Consider the following 20,070-nt stretch of genomic DNA (forward strand, 5'->3'; position numbering starts at 1 on the left):
CCTGAATTTTGATTGCAGCTGTAATGGTCATAAATGTGAAGGGTGGTTGTAAGTCACTTTTTCCCAGTGCCGTTGAACTGTGATTAAGTTGAAGGTTAGCTGTATAGTGGTCCACTATGGAAGGCATAATCCATAAGGGGTTGGGTTAACTAGAATAGAATAGAATAGAATAGAATAGAATAGAATAGAATAGAATAGAATAGAATAGAATAGAATAGAATAGAATAGAATAGAATAGAATAGAATAGAATAGAATAGAATAAATATTGGAATATAGAATAGAATAGAATAGAATAGAATAGAATAGAATAGAATAGAATAGAATAGAATAGAATAGAATAGAATAGAATAGAATAGAATAGAATATTGGAATATAGAATAGAATAGAATAGAATAGAATAGAATAGAATAGAATAGAATAGAATAGAATAGAATAGAATAGAATAGAATAAATATTGGAATATAGAATAGAATAGAATAGAATAGAATAGAATAGAATAGAATAGAATAGAATAGAATAGAATAGAATAGAATAGAATAGAATAGAATAGAATAGAATAGAATAGAAAAAAAGGAACGGAACGGAACAGAACAGAACAGAATAGAAGAAAAGGAATGGAATGAAATGGAATGGAATAGGACAGGATAGGATAGGAAATAGGATAGGATAGGAAAGGATAGGATAGGATAGGATAGGATAGGATAGGATAGGATAGGATAGGATAGGATAGGATAGGATAGGATAGGATAGGATAGGAGAAAAGGAATGGAACGGAACAGAACATAACAGAACAGAAGGAATAGAATAGAATAGAATAGAATAGAATAGAATAGAATAGAATAGAATAGAATAGAATAGAATAGAATAGAATAGAATAGAATAGAATAGAATAGAATAGAATAGAAAAAAAAGGAATGGAACAGAACGGAACAGAACAGAACAGAATAGAAGAAAAGGAATGGAATAGGACAGGATAGGATAGGAGATAGGATAGGATAGGAGATAGGATAGGATAGGATAGGATAGGATAGGATAGGATAGGATAGGATAGGATAGGATAGGATAGGATAGGATAGGAGAAAAGGAATGGAACGGAACAGAACATAACAGAACAGAAGGAATAGAATAGAATAGAATAGAATAGAATAAAAAAAGGAACGGAACAGAACGGAACAGAACAGAACAGAATAGAAGAAAAGGAATGGAATAGGACAGGATAGGATAGGAGATAGGATAGGATAGGATAGGATAAAAGGAATGGAACAGAACAGAACGGAACAGAATAGAATAGAATAGAATAGAATAGAATAGAATAGAATAGAATAGAATAGAATAGAATAGAATAGAATAGAATAGAATAGAATAGAATAGAATAGAATAGAATAGAATAGAATAGAATAGAACGCTTTCTAATCGATTTAATAATAAAATGCACACGTCATTTAATTCGGCTTTTCTGGGATCCTTGGTGCTCTCTGAGCATGGTGGTTTTCTTGCAGACGTTTTATTACCAAACAAGGTAACATCATCAGTGCCACTTCGGCTTTGGCTATTTTGCCCTGACTATAAATCCTGGCTATCCGAAGATATTATCCAGGCAATAAGAGGAGACAGGAAAGGGCCTTTTAAGTAGAGACTTCCCCCCCCCCTCCCCAAATGTGGAACCATTTTCCTTATCTGCTAAGCCCCTCCTCCCAATTCCTGGGTGCCCGGTATAAGGATTTTGATTTACGAAACCTTTTTTTGGGGGGGGCTCCTTCTACCTGACAGTTCTGTGGCTTTATAACTCTTTGCTTGTATTGTTATAGGAAACCGAAGTGACATTGTGTGCGCTTTAGTACAGCGCATTGACATTCTCGTAAACTTCCACGGAATTTGTCAAAGTCTGAAGGGCTAACTGGCATTTATTAAAACTGTAATTCCACCCTCTCTTTGGGTAGCCACGCCATCTGCAGATTCTGGGTTTTTTCAGCCCCATTGTTGGGCACAGCTTGCCCGCCTTCCTGGCCATTTGCTAGAAAAATGTATGTTCCTGGTAAGATAATAAAGTTTCCATAAAGCCAGAGAGAAGTCACTTGGGCAATACTTTATCTGGGTCAATCCAGGGCTCCTAAAATAACGAGTAAAAGAAATTCTCTAACTGCATCCGGTGATATTGCTATGAAACAAAGCAGGGAGATATTTGTGCTGGGGAAAATGTTCAGAGATGGATGTGGTTGTTTTTTCTCTCTCTCTCTCTCTTTCAAAAAAATTATATATGGCAGGCTTATGAAGGAGATCAGCTTTATCCACTACTGGGAAGGGTAGAAATGGTTTTTCCTCAACTAATGTTCTCATTTTTCTTTCCACTCCTATAATAAAAATAAAACTTCCAGCAGCAGAAATTGGAGGCCCCCGACTTCTTCCGCAACGATGCGTTCAGCTTCCCAGTTGCTCATAAACTTGGCTTTCTGAGGGGTGCCCCATCCATCAACTGGACTGGCCAGGCCTAGCTTTTTCGAGATGAGCCTGGCAGCCTGAGTGAACAGTCTCTCACCCAAACTCCATGTTATTCTCTGAGTCAGAAATCCCATCTTCACGGGTCACGGATCAATCACAACCTGGGCCGGGAGCTGTTGGTGGCACTCACTTGGGCTCATGTATTGTGGGTTTGTGGTTGAAAGTAGCACAATTGGCACTTTCCTCCCCCCCCCCTCACAAATTTTGTTTATTTATTTACTGTATGGCGTGGAAGACATGGATAGCAGCAGTAAAGAGGTATAGAAGGTAAAGATGTATGGAAAGAACATCATTCAGATAGTCCTCGATTTTAGTGACTGTTCGAAGTTACAAAGGCACTGGAAAAAAACGACCGTTTGCCACACTTTTCAGCTCTCCGGCAGAGAAAATCACAAAGGGAGGCTGGCCGAAATTGGGACTAGCCCGTCCTTGACGTCCATCTGACTCCACAACACTTATGATGTGATGGAGCCCAATCTTTTTTGAGTGACAGAAGGCTGCTTTTCTAGAACAGGGTCTCCAAACTTGGCAACTATTCAGATTTATGGACTTCAACTCCCAGAATTCCCCAGCCAGCCTCCAAACCGGGAAACTTTTAAGACTTGTGGACTTCAACTCCCAGAATTCCCAAGCCAGCCTCCAAACCGGGAAACTTTTAAGACTTGTGGACTTCAACTCCCAGAATTCCCAAGCCAGCCTCCAAACTGGGAAACTTTTAAGACTTGTGGCCTTCAAACTCCCAGAATTCCTCAGACTGCCTCCAAACCAAGCAACTTTTAAGACTTGTGGACTTCAACTCCCAGAATTCCCCAGCCAGCCTCCAAAGCTGGCAACTTTTAAGACTTGTGGACTTCAAACTCCCAGAATTCCTCAGACCGCACCCAGCAACTTTTGAGACTTGTGGACTTCAACTCCCAGAATTCCCCAGCCAGCCTCCAAACCTGGCAACTTTAAGGACTCGTGGACATGATGGCTGAGGACTTCTGGGAGTTGAAGTCCACAGTTCTTAGAAGCGGCCAGGTTTGGGGACCTCTGCTCTGCCACATTGCTACGTTCTTCTCTGCTACTCACCAAAGAGGTCATCTTTGGCCAACGCGTACAGGATCCGGGAGGCGCCAATGAGGTTGCTCATGGCGGCTGAGAGAGTCGAAAGGTAGACCCCGATGATGACAAAGGGGGCCCAGATGTTGATGTCCTTCAAAAAGCTGTAGTCCCTCTGGAGAAGAAACCTAGAGAAAGAAGAACATTGGTAGAAGAACATTGCGTGATGAAGTCACGTGGGCCACACCGAACTATCATAATGTCCCCTAATCTTGAAGTGATTACAGCTGGGGGGGGGTCTTCAAACGTGGCCCTTTTATGACTTGTGGACTTCAACTCCCAGAATTCCTCAGCCAGTATAGCTGGCTGAGGAATTCTGGGAATTGAAGTCCACAAGTCATAAAAGGGTCACGTTTGAAGATCCCTGGATTACAGTGTCTTTGAGAGGTGACTCCAAGGGCTTCCAAAAACCAGGGCCATCGCTTGGAAAAGAGAGATTATAAACTCCGCCAAGATACTATAGGATGGTAGTCCTCAACGTATGGCCACATTTGAACTCCAAAATCCTGTTGCTTAAGCGAGACTTTTGTTAAGACTTTTGTTCCTGCCTGAGCAGGGGGTTGGACTAGATGACCTCCAAGGTCCCTTCCAACTTTATTATTATTATTATTATTATTAAGTGATTTTGCCCCATTTTATGACCTTTCTTGCCACAGTTTTTAAGTGAACCACTGCAGTTCTTAAGTCGGCACGGGACGCTGCAGCCGTCGTAAACAGGAGTCAGTTGCTGAACGTCTGAATTCTGATCACGTGACCGTGAAGATGCTGTAGCGGTTGTAAAAGTGAAAAACGGTCATACGTCACTTTTTCCAGTGCCGCTGTAACTCTGAAGGCCACTAAATGAGCTGTTGTTGAAGACAAGCTGTACCCCTTTGAATGTCTGCATGTAAAACTGGAGTGAGGCTTGGACTGGGTGCTGGTGGCTGGGTGACTTTGGGACAACCATCAGGAGACGGTGAGTTCTAGTCCTGCCTTAGGCATGAAAGACGGCTGGGTGACTTTGCACCAATCACCAGGAGACGGGGAGTTCTAGTCCTGCCTTAGGCATGAAAGACAGCTGGGTGACTTTGGGACAATCACCAGGAGATGGTGAGTTCTAGTCTTGCCTTAGGCATGAAAGACGGCTGGGTGACTTTGCACCAATCACCAGGAGACGGGGAGTTCTAGTCCTGCCTTAGGCATGAAAGACAGCTGGGTGACTTTGGGACAATCACCAGGAGATGGTGAGTTCTAGTCTTGCCTTAGGCATGAAAGACGGCTGGGTGACTTTGCACCAATCACCAGGAGATAGTAAGTTCTAGTCCTGCCTTAGGCATGAAAGACAGCTGGGTGACTTTGGGACAATCATCAGGAGACGGTGAGTTCTAGTCCTGCCTTAGGCATGAAAGACGGCTGGGTGACTTTGCACCAATCACCAGGAGATGGTAAGTTCTAGTCCTGCCTTAGGCATGAAAGACAGCTGGGTGACTTTGGGACAATCACCAGGAGACGGTGAGTTCTAGTCCTGCCTTAGGCATGAAAGACGGCTGGGTGACTTTGCACCAATCACCAGGAGATGGTGAGTTCTAGTCCTGCCTTAGGCGTGAAAGACAGCTGGGTGACCTTGGGACAATCACCAGGAGATGGTGAGTTCCAGTCCTGCCTTAGGCATGAAAGACAGCTGGGTGACTCTGGGCAGTCACTCTTCCCCCAGCTGAACCCAACTTACAGGGTTGTTGTGGGAAACATAGGAGGAGGAGGAAGTGCTAGGTGTGTTCTGCTCTATGAGTTACTTATAAAGTAATAAAGTTGGGATAAACCATCTGATAAATAAGTAAACAGCAACTCAGCCCAGATGGCAAGAAATCTAACAAGAAACATTTCACATCTTTCAGAGAGATCCCACCGTAATTCACTCAGTATAAAAAAATGGCAGCTTTTTCCGCACTTTCCAAGATTCTCCATTTATGCCTCAGTCTAGCCTTAAAGAGACTTGATGGGTAGTCCTTGACTTACAACCGTTCATTCAGTGACCATCTGAAATTAAGACGGCACTGACAAAGTTTCCGCTAGGATTGTTTTTTCACACTTACGACGACCCTCGCAGCATCCCCGCGGTCACGTGATCAAAATCCAGAGGCTTGACAACTGGTTCATACTTATGACGGTCGCAGTGTCCCGGAGTTGCGGGATCCCCTTGGATGACCTTCTGACAAGCAAAGTCAACGGGGAAGCCCGATGCCCCTGACCACCATGTGACTACCTTCACAACTGCAGCGATTCACTTAACGGCGGTGGTGAGAAAGGTCGTAAAACGGAACAAAACCTGCTTAACTTGCTGTCACAGCCAGCAACAGATATCAGGGGCTCCATTGGGGTCGTCAATCAAGAACCACCTGTACTGAAGTCTTGCTTTCTGGCCTTGGCCACTTCCAGGTAACACCACCAGCTGTCTCTTACACCTTCCCCTTGCAAAAATGTCTGCCAAACCCAATCATAGATCACTTTGTAATCGCTTCCCCAATTTGAACGAGACAGCAGAGCTGATGAAAGCCCGTTGAAAAGGCAGACGGGCAAAAATTCAATAAAGCAGCTAAAAAAGAGAAGGTGCCTAACATTCGCTAAGGCATCAAACTGTACAAATGGCTGGGATTTAATTGGATTTTAACAAGAGGCAGTGAGCAGGTGGGAGATAAATTTGCATGGGCTATCAAAGCTGCTGTCTTTTCTTTTCTTTTCTTTTTTTGCAATTAATACCTAATTAGCCTGAAAAATTGATCACCTCGCTGATAAATGCAGGGGATTGGACGGTTTGGGGCTTTAGCGGACCATTCTGGGCTTTGGGGGACCAGACAGCGGCCTTCTGTCTTCTCTGAACAGGTGGAGGGCTTGAAGGCTCCTGGTTGGAAAGCAGCATGAGTCCCCAAGGACATCTGGGGGATGTTCGGCAGTCTTCAGCTCACGGTCTAGGCTGGGAAGAACACCGTGGGGCTGCAGCCCTGCCCTTCAAATGTGGGGTCTAGAGCAGAGCTCCTCAACCTCAGCCACCTATTCCAAGTTTTGCTTAAGGCCACACTTGGAATATTGCATCCAGTTTTTGTGGCCACGATATTAAAAAAAAAAAAAAGATCTTGAGACTCTAGAAAGAGTGCGGGGAAGAGCCACAAAGATGATCAGGGGACCGGAAGCTAAAACGTATAAGGAACGGTTGCTGGAATTGGGTAAGTCTACTTCAGGGGTAGGCAACCTGAGCTCTTTTATGACTCGTGGACTTCAACTCCCAGAATTCCTGAGCCAGCATGGCTCAGCTTGGAAACTTCTCCCTTTTCCCTCAGCATGGCTGGCTCAGGAATTCTGGGAGTTGAAGTCCACGAGTCATGAAGGGTCCATAGTTCCCCCATGCTGGCTCAGGAATTCTGGGAGTTGAAGTCCACAAGTCATGAAGGGACCACAGTTTATTTATTTATTTTATTTTAATTCCATTTATATCCCGCCCTTCTCCGAAGACTCAGGGCAGCTTACAAGCTTAGCAGTAGCCTTCATTCTATGTATATGCCTGCTTATTAGGGCTTTCACACACCCCCAAGCGGCATTATTACAAAGTCAGCTTAATTGCCCCCAACAATCTGGGTCTTCACGCTGGCTCAGGAATTCTGGGAGTTGTCCACAAGTCATGTAGGGGCCACAGTTCTTCATGCTGGCTCAGGAATTCTGGGAGTTGAAGTCCACGAGTCATGAAGGGGCCATAGTTCCCCCATGCTGGCTCAGGAATACTGGGAGTTAAAGTCCACAAGTCATGAGGGGGCCATAGTTCCCCCATGCTGGCTCAGGAATTCTGGGAGTTGAAGTCCACGAGTCATGAAGGGTCCATAGTTCCCCCATGCTGGCTCAGGAATTCTGGGAGTTGAAGTCCACGAGTCATAAAAGAGCCAAGGTTGCCTACCCCTGTTCTAGTTTAATGAAGAGAAGGACGAGGGGGGACATGATGGCAGTCTTTCAATATCTCAGGGGCTGCCCCAGAGAAAAGGGAGTCAAACTATTCTCCAAAGCCCCTGAAGGCAGGACAAGAAGCAACAGATGGAAACTAACCAAAGAGAGAAGCAACCTAGAACTGAGGAGAAATTTCCTGACAATGAGAACAATTAACCAGTGGAACAACCTGCCTCCAGAAGCTGTGAATGCTCCAACACTGGAAGTTTTTAAGAAGAGACCGGACAGCCATTTGCCTGAAATGGTATAGGGTTTCCTGCCTGAGGATGGGGTTGGACTGGATGACCTCTAAGGTCCCTTCCAACTCTATTATTATTATCATTACTGTTATTATTATTTCTAAGTGAACTGAATACTTGTAGCCAAGGGTGATTAGACACACAAGGAAAAGGAGGATTGGGGCGAGATGAGAGGGGTCTTTCAGTATTTGAGGGGCTATCACAAAGAAGAGAGGGGTCCACCTACTCTCCAAAGCACCTGAGGGCAAAGACAAGAAGCAACGGAGGGAAACTAATCAAGGAGAGAAGCAACCTAGAACTAAGGAAGAATTTCCCGACAGTTAGAACAATTAACCAGTGGAACTCCTTGCCTCCAGAAGTTGTGGGTGTTCCAACATTGCAGTGATGATGAGTGGGTTTCTGGTGGGTTAAAAATCACTGGAGGATGTTCAGAAGAGATTGGGTGGCCTTTTGTCTGGAATGGTATAATCTCCTGCTTGGGCAAGGGGTTGGACTAGAAGATCTCCAAGGTCCCTTCCAACTTGTTAACTTGAAGCCTTTGTGGCCTTCAACTCCCAGAATTCCCCAGCCACCAGGGCACCATCAAGGAGCAATCCACAGCCAGCCAAACTGGCAGGGCAAGTTATTTTATATAAACAGGGAACAAAGCCCACATTTCCTCATGCTGATGCTGTTGCCTAGTTGGGTAACAAAACCTCTGCAAGCAACAAGCAATTTCAGAGAGCACCAAGAACAACACAGTTCAACCCTGAGCTATATGTGTATTCTTTTCTACATTTGTCCTCGACTTACGACGATTTGTTTAGTGACCGAAATTACAACGGCACTGAGAAAGTGACTTGCACTTATGACCATCTCGGTATCTCCATGGTCACGCGATCAAAATTCCTGCACTTTGACAACCGGCATGTTATGTACCACGACGGCAGCATCCTGGGGTCATTTGATTGACATTCGCGACTTTCCCAGCCAGCTTCCGACAAGAAAACTCAATGGGGAGAGCTGGATTCACTCAACAGCCATGTGCTTCACTTAACAATTGTGTGAATCGCTGTTAAGCAGTGATTCGCTTAACTATCATGGCAAAACGGTCATAATGGCTGGCTGGGGAATTCTAGGTCTGGAAGTTCACGGACTTCCAAGTTGCTAACATGCTGGCTGAGGAATTCTGGGAGTTGAAGACCACACATCTTCCAGTTGTTGGCAGAGTGGCTGGGGAATTCTGGGAATTGAAGTCCACAGATCTTCCAGTTGTTGGCAGAGTGGCTGGGGAATTCTGGGAACTGAGGTTCCCCAGATCTTCAAGTTGCTGGCATGCTGGCTGTGGAATTCTGGGAATTGAAGTCCACACATCTTCAAAAATTGCCAAGGTTGAGAAACAGTGAGAAAATCCGAAGCTTACCTGCTCTTTGCAATCAGCTCCTGCCAATATGCGGCTGGCGGAGAAGGAGGAACAAAGGGGGCAGCCGAGGGGCCTATTAAGCATTTCAGAGTGGGGGAGGGAGAAGTGGCCGAGGAAGGGGGGGGCACTTGCGCAGCATGTCAGGCACGGGGTTTGCAAGTGGTCCTGTCCCCTGTCATTATGAGCAATGGCCGTGCATTAAGGTATTAGAACATGACAGCTATAATTCTAACCAATTCCTGCTGGCTGGCCCAGCCTCGCACGATTTATAGCAGCACTTTGCAGAGCAGAAAATTAACAAGCCGTGCGCTCTGAGAACAAGGCAGGCAGGCAGGCCCACTCTCTCCCCCATTCCCTCACTGAAGCATGTACACACACACACACACACACAGAGAGAGAGAGAGAGAGAGAGAGAGAGAGAGAGAGAGAGAGAGAGAGAGAGAGAGAGAGAGAGAGAGAGAGAGAGAAGTCATAAAAGAGCCAAGGTTGCCTACCCCTGCCCTATACCATTTCAGACAAATGGCTCTCCAATCTCTTCTTAAAAACCTCCAGTGTTGGAGCACCCACAATTTCTGGAGGCCAGCGGTTCCACTGGTTAATTGTCCTCACTGTTAGGAAGTCTCTCCTTAATTTCAGGTTGCTTCTCTCCTTGCTTAGTTTCCATCCATCGTTTTGTGTGTGTGTGTGTGTGTGTGTGTGTATTTATGCCAGAATCAATCAACAGGAAGGCGGGTTTCCCTTCTCTGGGTGGGAGTAAGTAGGACCTGGGCTACCATTTGTACTGGAGGCCTTAATATGGACTCCTGCGCCAAGAGGGAGGCCTGGTTTTTTCCGGCTGGTTTTAGAAGACCAAGAGCGGGGGGGGGGGGGGGAATCAGGAAGTGGGAAAATGAGATGGATGGTTTATAACAGGCTTCCTCAACCTTGGCCGCTTTTAAGAGACGTGGACTTCAACTCCCAGAATTCCCCAGCCAGCCCATGGATCATCGCACAAGGCCGCAACTGACATACAAGTTGCAAAGGGGCTTGTGAAATTGTGAGACTTTGGCCGTTTTTAATAGGCTGGTTTTTCATGGGAAAGTTGGCCTGGGATGATTTCTTGATGCCACTTGGCTGATCTTCTGCCAAGGATTTCTGGGGGAGAAAAAAAACAACAGCCTACTTCTTTAGGAAAGATGGCTTATTTTTAACCCTGATAGCTGCAGCTGGAAGGCCCTAAGCTCAGTGTTTCTCAACTGTGGCAACTTTAAGATGAGTGGACTTCAACTCCCAGCATTCTCCAGCCAGCAGGTGCTGGCTGGGGAATGCTGGGATTTGAAGTCCACTCATCTTAAAGTTGTCACGGATAAGAAACACTTGACCCAAATTAACCGTGATGTAGCATTTTGCTACCTAAAAAAATAAGGTTGGTCTATCTTGGGAAAGCAATTCAGTCTTTTTCCAAGTACAGGTCATCCTCGACTTACAACAGTTTGTTTAGTGACCGTTCAACGTTATAATGGCACTGAAAAAAAGTGACTTATCACCATTTTTCACACTTGCAGCCTTTGCAGCATCCCCACGGTCACATGATCAAAATTCAGACACTTTGCAATTGACTCATATTTATGACGGTTGGCAGTGTCCCAGGGTCACGTGACCCCGTTTTTGTGACCTTCTGACAAGCAAAGTCAATGAGGAAGCCAGGTTCCCTCAACAACCGTGTTACTCACTTAACAACTGCAGGGATTCACTTAACAACCGTGGCAAGAAAGGTCGTAAAATGAGGCAAGAGCTATTTAGCAGAAGTCTCAGCTAGCCACAGAAGTTTGGGGTTCGATTGTGGTCGTAAGTCAAAGGCTACCATAGTTGTATTAGGCACCCGGATTAAAGAGTGCAACTGAGTTGACTCGACTATCGCAACGCGAAGCTACACAACCACGTCTGACCGGTGATGAAAGCAAGCAATGTCTGAACCCAATTCATCCACAGTGCCCATTTCAGGAAGACTTTGCAAATCCTCCACATGCCTCCTCTTTTAAATCTTCCTCTTCAGTGTTTCCCAACCGTAACCATTTTAAGATATGTGGATTTTGTCAGGGAAATTGTGCAGCAGGGGTCCAAATGAAAACAGAGACGCTAACACAAACTTGTAGTTTTGTATGAATAAATGTATTTTACATCTATACATAAAGGCAAGGAAGATAGTGAGGCAAACAGGAGCATCGTGAGGTAAATCACAGACCACACAGGGCACACACACAAAAAAAGGCGGGAAAAAAGGGAAACTCCTCCTCCACACCCACAGCAACCAATCACAGCGCAGATTGCCTCATGCAGGGGGCAGGAGCCAGCACTCTCCAACCAATCAGCCAGAACTGTGTGTTCTGGCTCACTGTACAACCCTTCACTGCTCCAGCTACTAAATTTAAATATCATAACAGACTACGATTCCCAGAATTCCTCAGGCAGCACGGGGTATTCTGGGAGCTGAAGTCCACCCGTCTTAAAATGGCTAAGTTTGGGAAACGCTGATCTAAGAGCAGAAAACTCCCTCGCCCAACTTCTGAATTTCAGAGTTAATTCCAACACTGGGAAACTTCTGATCTAGGCTGATAAAAGGCAGGCGGATTAGAACTGGATTATTTGTTTGAGCAAGCCAACTGAAGCAATTTGATTTCCAAATGAAATAAGAGTGGCTGTTTGAAGACCAAAAAGGAAGAGAGGTGGATAAGAGGAAAATGAGCAGCATGGAGCAGGCATCTGAATGGAGGGTTCTATTTTTTGATCAAGAAAGAAAGAAAGAAAGAAAGAAAGAAAGAAAGAAAGAAAGAAAGAAAGAAAGAAAGAAAGAAAGAAAGAAAGAAAGAAAGAAAGAAAGAAAGAAAGAAAGAAAGAAAGAAAGAAAGAAAGAAAGAAAGAAAGAAAGAAAGAAAGAAAGAAAGAAAGAAAGAAAGAAAGAAAGAAAGAAAGAAAGAAAGAAAGAAAGAAAGAAAGAAAGAAAGAAAGAAAGAAAGAAAGAAAGAAAGAAAGAAAGAAAGAAAGAAAGAAAGAAAGAAAGAAAGAAAGAAAGAAAGAGGAGGGAGGGAGGGAGGAAAAAGGAGGGACAGAAGGAGTAAGGAAAGAAAAATGGGGAGGAAAGAAGGAAGGAAAGGGGAAAGAAGGAAGGAAAAAGGGGGAAGGGCAGGAGGAAGAAACGAAGGAAAAAAGGGGAGGGAGGAAAGAAGGAAAAAGGGGGAAGGAGGAAGGGAGGGAGGAAGGAAGAAAAAGGGGAAGGGAAGGAGGAAGGAAGGAAGGAAGGAAGGAAGGAAGGAAGGAAGGAAGGAAGGAAGGAAGGAAGGAAGGAAGGAAAAAAGAGAAAGAAAGGAAAAAGGAGGGAGGGAGGAGCAAAAGAAAAGCAGCTCTTCAAGAAATATGCTTTTCCCGCCAGGCTACCTTTCCAAGCACAGAGACTTTTTTGGAAACAAACCTTAGGCACTTTTTTAATTTTAATTTTAATTTTGTTACCCAAATGCCACTAGCTTCAAACTATCTTGGCTGACAAACAAGCAGGAAGATGCCTTAAGGAACAGAAAAATCGACACGAGTCTATCCTGGAACAGCTTCAGCAAGTTGTTGTCCCAGTTCATTCATTTGCCTGTGGAGTAGTGTCGGATGTGACTTTGCCTCCACTAGGATTGTCACTGGAAGAGGCGAAATCAGAGCCACTTCAAGTCCTTGAATTATAGCTGGTCACTTAGCAACACTTCAAAAACCAGAACGGACCCGAAAAACGTTTCAGATAATCCTCAACTTATGGCAGCACTTGAACCCAAAATCTCCATCGCTAAGCAATACACTTGTTAAGTGAATTTTGCCCCATTTGATGACCTTTCCGTGCCATAATTGTCGGCTGAATAATTGCAGTTATTAAGTGAGTAGCAAAGCTGTCGAGTGGCTTCCCCATGGACTTGGCTGGTCAGAAGGTCGCAAAAGGGGATCACGTGACCCCAGGGCACTGCCGCCATCATAAATACGAGCCAGTTGCCAAGCGTGTGAATTTCGACCACATGTCCGTGAGGATGCTACAACTTGTTCGTGTGCCGCTGTAACTTCGAACAGTCGCCAAACAAATGGTTGTTAAGTCGAGGACAACCCAGATGCAAAATTCTGACCTCTGACCTTCCCCTTCCCCTGTGGTCACATGACCAAATTTCAGACATTTTGGATACTCGGCAATGGCCTGAATTTATGTCCCGTTTGCAGAGTCCCACACTCAAGGGACCACAATTTATGACGCTTTTGCCAAAACCCGTTGCTTCTGATGAAAACTGCACTTTGGGAACAATGGTTTCGCTTTATGACCACCCCAGAAAAGGCCGTAAAACCAGGCACCGTTGTGCAGTAACCTGCTTAAGGACCACCATGACTTACTACCAACACTGAAGGCTCAATGATAGTGATCAGTTAAGGACTACCTGTGCAAGAGTGAACTCTTTATAAAAATTTAGAACAGTGTTTGGACTTCAACTCCCAGAATTCCCCAGCCAGCATGCGCTGGCTAGGGAATTCTGGGAGTTGAAGTTCATGCTTCTGAGGTCGAGAAACTTTCAATTAGAAGATTTTTTTTTCCCCTCACATGGAATTGCTGTAGAATATGTGCGCCCCCTGGTGGACGGTCCACCACTTACCTGTCGCAGGTGCAGCTCAGGAGAACGGCCAGCAAATTGTACACAATGTAGGTGAACATCACGGCCATGATGGTGCCCCGCGGAATGGAATAGCTGGGCCGCTTGAGATCGCCTGGAATGAGAGGAGACTTTGATCAAGGAGCACCACAATCAAAAGGGAGCGCGTCCTCTAGGGCCTCGACCTTCCCCGCTCCTCATCCTTCCCTTCCCTTCCCGCCCGGCGGATTCCCACACACCTGACATGTTCGAGCCAGCCATGATTCCCGTGCAGCCGTTGAACATGACGGCAAAGACAGTGCTGAAGCTCATCAGCCGGCCAGTTGTGTAATCAACGCTGTAGTCCGCTACAAAAGGACAGTGTAAAGCAGAATGGTCAACACACACTGAGTTGCCCCAACAAGGATGAAAAAAAAAAGCAGGGTGGGGTCCTTTGGCTCCCTAAAATCGAAAGTCTTCCTCATTTAACGACCGAGGAGCTGCTCCGTCAGATGTAGAGGACCCCCTCCTCTCTGCAGAAGGATGCCTTGGCTCTGGAATTGTCATCCCGAATTCCGTTTTGTACACTTGATTGTACACATGTAGGCTGTCCTCAACTTTTGACCACAATTAAGCCCCCAAATTTCTAACTCCTAAGGGAGACATTGGTTAAGTGACATTTTGCCCCGTTTTACGACCTTTCTGGCCACAGTTGTGGAGGGAATCACTGCAGCTGTTAAGCTAGTAACAACGGCTGTGAAGTGAATCCGGCTTTCCCCATCGACTTGGCTTGTCAGAACGACGCAAAAGGGGATCAGAGTGACCTGAAAGACACTGCCACCGTCATAAACATGAGTCTGTTGCCAAGCGTCGGAATATGGATCACATGACCATAGGGGATGCTGCAATGGTCGTAACTGTGAGAGCGATCATAAGTCGCTTTCTTCAGTATCGTCGTAACTTTGGTCCTAAATAAGCTGTTGTAAGTTGAGGACTTACTACCTGTAGTTGGAAAAGAGTGAATTGCTTTCCCAAGATAGACTAGCCCTATTTTTCACTTAGGCAGCAAAATGACTTAGGTTACTTCACATCACAGTTAATTTACGTCAACTTTGACAACTTTATGAGTGGACTTCAACTCCCAGCATTCCCCAGCCAGCAGGTGCTGGCTGGGGAATGCTGGGAATTGAAGTCCACTCATCTTAAAATTGCCACAGTTGAGAAACAAAGAGCTAGGGGCTTCCACCTGCAGCGATCAGGGTTAAAAACAAGCCATCTTTCCTAAAGAAGTCTGATTTTTTTCTCCCCCAAAAGTCTTTGGCACAAGGTCAGCCAAGTGGCCACCCCCCACAAAAGCGGTCATCCCCATTAAAAACCAGTGTTTTTAAAATGGCCGACGTGTCAGAATTTCACAAGGCCCTTTGCAAGCTTCAAAGGGGGTCACACAAATAAACTCTGACCTGTTCAATGTGGGGTAACCGCAGCGGGCCATGGAAAGCCAGCTTGGCCACCTCTAATCCTGTACACCGGAGCCCTCAACGTATGGCCACACCGGAGCCCAAAAACAGCTGCTGCTGAGAATTCTGCCCCATTTAATGACCTTTCTTGCCACAGTCGCTAAGTGAATCACTGCAGTTCTTCAGTTAGTAACACGGTTGGGAAGTGAATCTGGCTTCCTCATTGACTTTGCTTGTCAGAAGGTCACAAGAGGGGATCGCGTGACAGCCTCAGGACGCCGCAACCGTCACAAACATGAGCCAGCGTCCGAATTTGGATCAGGTCAGCCTGGAGGGTTGATGCAATGGTCGCAAGTGCGAAACACAGTCATAAGCCACTTTTTTTCAACGTCGCGGTAACTTCGAACAGTCGCTAAACGAATGGCTGCATGGCTGCACAGGTAGTCCTCAACTTACAAGCATTCGTTTAGTGACTGTTGCATGCTGCCTTCAAGTCAGGGCCAAGGGATCCAGAAGAGTTCCCCACCCCCCCACAACTCACCATGCAGATTATCCAGGAGGGTGCTGAGTTTGAATCCGGTGAAGGATGCATTGATGAGTTCTGTGTGATTGCCGTCCCTGATGGTGGGAAGCCCCACGACCCGGACGTCCACGACAAAAAAGCTGAGGCAGACCGTGCCCAGCACCACCATGACGATGAGGAAGATGAGGAAGGTGGCCTTAGCGTAGATGCCGGCGCCCACAAGGCAGACAAGAAGACACAGGAACAGGAGGACCGTGGCGTACAAGAGGTCAAACCAATAGCCGCGGGGCAGGACCTGTGTGGCCGACCCAACAGTCCCCTCTGTGTATGGTAGGCAAAAATTGTGTTTAGAATAGAATAGAGTAGAGTAGAATATAGAGTAGAGTAGAGTACAGTGGAATAGAATAGAATAGAATAGAATAGAATAGAATAGAATAGAATAGAATAGAATAGAATAGAATAGAATAGAATAGAATAGAATAGAATAGAATAGAATAGAATAGAACAGAATATTGGAAAATAGAATAGAATAGAATAGAATAGAATAGAATAGAATAGAATAGAATAGAATAGAATAGAATAGAATAGAATAGAATAGAATAGAATAGAATAGAATAGAATAGAATAGAATAGAATAGAATAGAATAGAATAGAATAAATATTGGAATATAGAATAGAATAGAAATAAGAACAGAACAGAACATAGGAACAGAATGGAATGGAATGGAATGGAATGGAATAGACTAGACTAGACTAGACTAGACTAGACTAGAATAGAATAGAATAGAATAGAATAGAATAGAATAGAATAGAATAGAATAGAATAGAATAGAATAGAATAGAATAGAATAGAATAGAATAGAATAGAATAAATATTGGAATATAGAATAGAATAGAAATAAGAACAGAACAGAACATAGGAACAGAATGGAATGGAATGGAATGGAATGGAATGGAATGGAATAGACTAGACTAGACTAGACTAGACTAGACTAGACTAGACTAGACTAGACTAGACCAGAATAGAATAGAATAGAATAGAATAGAATAGAATAGAAATAAGAACAGAACAGAACATAGGAACAGAACAGAACAGAATAGAATAGAATAATAATTAGAATAGAGTAGAGCAGAGTAGAATACAGTATACAGTGCAATAGAACAGAACAGAACAGAACAGAACAGAATACAATACAATACAATACAACAGAAGCTGGAAGGGACGTTGGAGGTCTTCTAGTCCAGCCCCCTGCTCAAGCAGAACCTATACCATCTCAGACCAGTGACTGTCCAGTCTCTTCTTAAAAACCTCCAGTGATGGAGCACCCACAACTTCTGGTGGCAAGCTGTTCCACTGGTTAATTGTCCTCACTGTCAAGAAGTTTCTCCTTAATTCCAGGTTGCTTCTCTCCTTTTGATTAGTTTCCACCCACTGTTTCTTGTCCTGCCCTCTGGTGCTTTGTAGAATAGGTTGACACCCCCCACTCCTCTTTGTGGGTGCCCCTCCAATACTAGAATACCATCATGTTCCCCCCCCCAAGTCCTTCTTTTCTCTAGACTAGCTATAGCCAAAGCACGTAAGACTTATGTACTGCTTCACAATACTTGACAGTCCTCTCGAAGCGGTGGCCCCCCTCCAACAATCTGGGTCCTCATTTTACCGACCCTCGGAAGTACGGAAGGCTGAGTCAACCTTGAGCCGGTCAGGGTCGAACTGCTGGCAGTGGGCAGTGAATTAGCCTGCAACGCCGCATTCTAACCACTGCACCACCACAGCTCTTTTGCAACTGTTCTTCACATGTTTTAGTCTCTAGGTCAGGGGTGTCAAACTCAATTTCATTGAGGGCCGCATCAGCATTGCGGTTGCCCTCAGGGGGCCGGGTGGGTGTGGCCAGGGTGGGCGTGGCCTACTGGGTGGGCGTGGCTAGAGTGCGTATGGCCTACTGGGTGGGCGTGGCCAGCTCTACATCGTTGGCATCAAGGGTGCCTATGGGGGCCTGGGCAGGAGTGGGACAGATCTGGGGGTCTCTGGCAGGAGGAGGGTCTCTGGGCCAGGGCCAAGGCATCGGGGGCCGTTCCCTCACTCTTTCCAGGATGGCTTCGCGGGCCGCATGAAACCACTTTGCGGGCCGGATCCGGCCCCCAGGCCTTGTGTTTGACATGCCTGGACTAGAAGACCTCCAAGGTCCCCCCCTTGTCTGGACCTGGAACCTGTAAATCGATTCTCGGAGATGTAAACCACAGATTCGTTGTCTTCCATCACAGTGATCGGTCGAAGTGGAGGTGTCCAGATATCTGTGACTAAAGCAGACATGTCAAACACAAGGCCCGGGGGCCGGATCCGGCCCGCGAAGTGGTTTCATGTGGCCCGCGAAGCCATCCTGGAAACAGTGAGGGAACGGCCCCCACTGCCTTGGCCCTGGCCCAGAGACCCTCCTCCTGCCAGAGACCCTCAGATCTGTCCCACTCCTGCCCAGGCCCCCCCCATGGGCACCCTTGATGCGAACGATGTAGAGCTGGCCACGCCCACCCAGCAGGCCATACGCACTCTAGCCACGCCCACCCAGTAGGCCACGCCCACCCTGGCCACACCCACCCGGCCCCCTGAGGGCAACCGCAATGCTGAGGCGGCCCCCCTCCATGAAATTGAGTTTGACACGTCTGCTCTAGGCCTTTAATCATCTTAGTTGCTCTTCTCTGTTAGATTTCACACACACACACACACACACACACAAGCACAGAGTCCCTGCTCCCTCCCTCCCTTCCTGGCTCTCAGAAAAAAACCAGAATTCCCTTGGAGGACTCAGAAGCAAAGAAAGCAGTGTTTCCCCCCCCCCCCAAAAAAAAAAATTGGCCGTTTTAAGAAGTGTGGACTTCAACTCCCAGAATTCCCCAGCCAGCAAGGGTTAACCAAGCCTAACCAAGTTTATTGCTGCCCCGTTTTTTTTTTACTAAACCAAATCGAGGTGGGGTTATTTTCACTTTCTTTCTCCTGCTTCTTTCCTGTTCTCTGGACCAACGTGTCTCAGTCTCAGGCAACTCTAACCGCTGCTGGCTGGGGAATTCTGGGAGTTGAAGTCCACACCTCTTAAAAGGGGCCAATTTTGAAAAAAACACTGAAATAATGGCTTGAGCATCAGGGAGGCACGATCCTTAAGCTGACATAGCAGATCACACAGAGATACGAGGAGCATCTTCTAATGCCCTGCGTAGCATCCTCCTTTGGGGGAAAAATACGTCAAGGGGGTTGGAAGACCCAGATTTGCAGAGATTTGGGGAGGGTGGGAGGAAGATGCGGACCTTTTACCCTTCCGGAGTCTCTGCTCTCGTGTCTTCTTGTGTGCCTCTCTCTTTTCTCTCTCTCTCTTATCTTCTCCCTCCTCTCTCGTCTTCTCTCTCTCCTCTCTTTCTTCTCTGTTCTCTCTCGTGTTCTCTCTGCTCTCCTGTCTTCTCTCTCTCTCTCCCCTCTTCCCTCTCTCTCCTGTCTTCTTTCTGTCCTCTCTCTCCTCTTTCTCTTCTCTCTTCCCTCTTCTGTCTCCTGTCTTCTTTTTCTCTTTTCTCTCTCCTCTCTTTCTTCTCTCCTCTCTCTTGTCTTCTCTCTGCTCTCTCTCTCCTGTCTTCTTTCTTCTCTCTCTCTTTCTCTTCCCTCTTGTCTTCTCTCTCTCCCTCTCCTTTGTCTTCTCTCTTCTGTCTCCTGTCTTTATTTGTCTTCTCTCTCTCCCTCTCCTCTTTCTCTTCCCTCTTCTGTCTCCTGTCTTCTTTGTCTTCTCTCTGTCTCTCTCTTCCCTCTTCTCTGTCTCTGTCTTCTCTCCTCTCTTTCTTGTCTTCTCTCATCTTCTCTCTGCTCTCTCTTGTCTTTTCTTCTCTCTCCTCTTTCTCTTCCCTCTTCCCTGTCTCCTGTCTCTCTCCCTCTCCTCTTTCTCTTCTCTCTCCTGTCTTCTTTGTCTTCCCTCTCTCCTCTCTCGTCTTTTCTTCTCTCTCTCCCTCCTTTCTCTTCCCTCTTCTGTCTTTTTTTGTCTTCTCTCCTCTTTCTTCTGTCTTCTCTCTGCTCTCTCTCCTTCTTTCTGCTCTCTTCCTTTCTCTTCCCTCTTGTCTCCTGTCTTCTCTCTCTCCCTCTCCTTTCTCTTCTCTCTTCTGTCTCCTGTCTTTTTTTGTCTTCTCTCTCCTCTTTCTTCTCTGTCTTCTCTCTCGTCTTCTCTCTGCTCTCTCTCTGTCTGTCTTCTCTCTCTCCCCCTCTCCTTTCTCTTCCCTCGT

General features: G+C 45.9%; 1 protein-coding gene across 2 annotated transcripts in view; it reads right to left on the reverse strand.

The window, feature by feature from the left end:
* LOC308669013 (solute carrier family 12 member 9-like) overlaps positions 1–20,070 on the reverse strand; it is a 376,525-nt gene that overhangs the window by 69,069 nt on the left and 287,386 nt on the right. For both annotated transcript variants that reach the window (XM_081329437.1, XM_081329436.1), the window contains 4 exons: positions 15,835–16,137; positions 14,097–14,204; positions 13,861–13,972; positions 3,572–3,729 (listed from right to left, as the gene is read on the reverse strand). In XM_081329437.1, the coding sequence (XP_081185563.1) occupies positions 3,572–3,729; positions 13,861–13,972; positions 14,097–14,204; positions 15,835–16,137 (681 nt within the window). The remainder of the gene's footprint in view (positions 1–3,571; positions 3,730–13,860; positions 13,973–14,096; positions 14,205–15,834; positions 16,138–20,070) is intronic.

Source organism: Vipera berus (genome assembly GCF_964194415.1).
Source record: "Vipera berus genome assembly, chromosome: 5".
NCBI lineage: Eukaryota > Metazoa > Chordata > Lepidosauria > Squamata > Viperidae > Vipera > Vipera berus.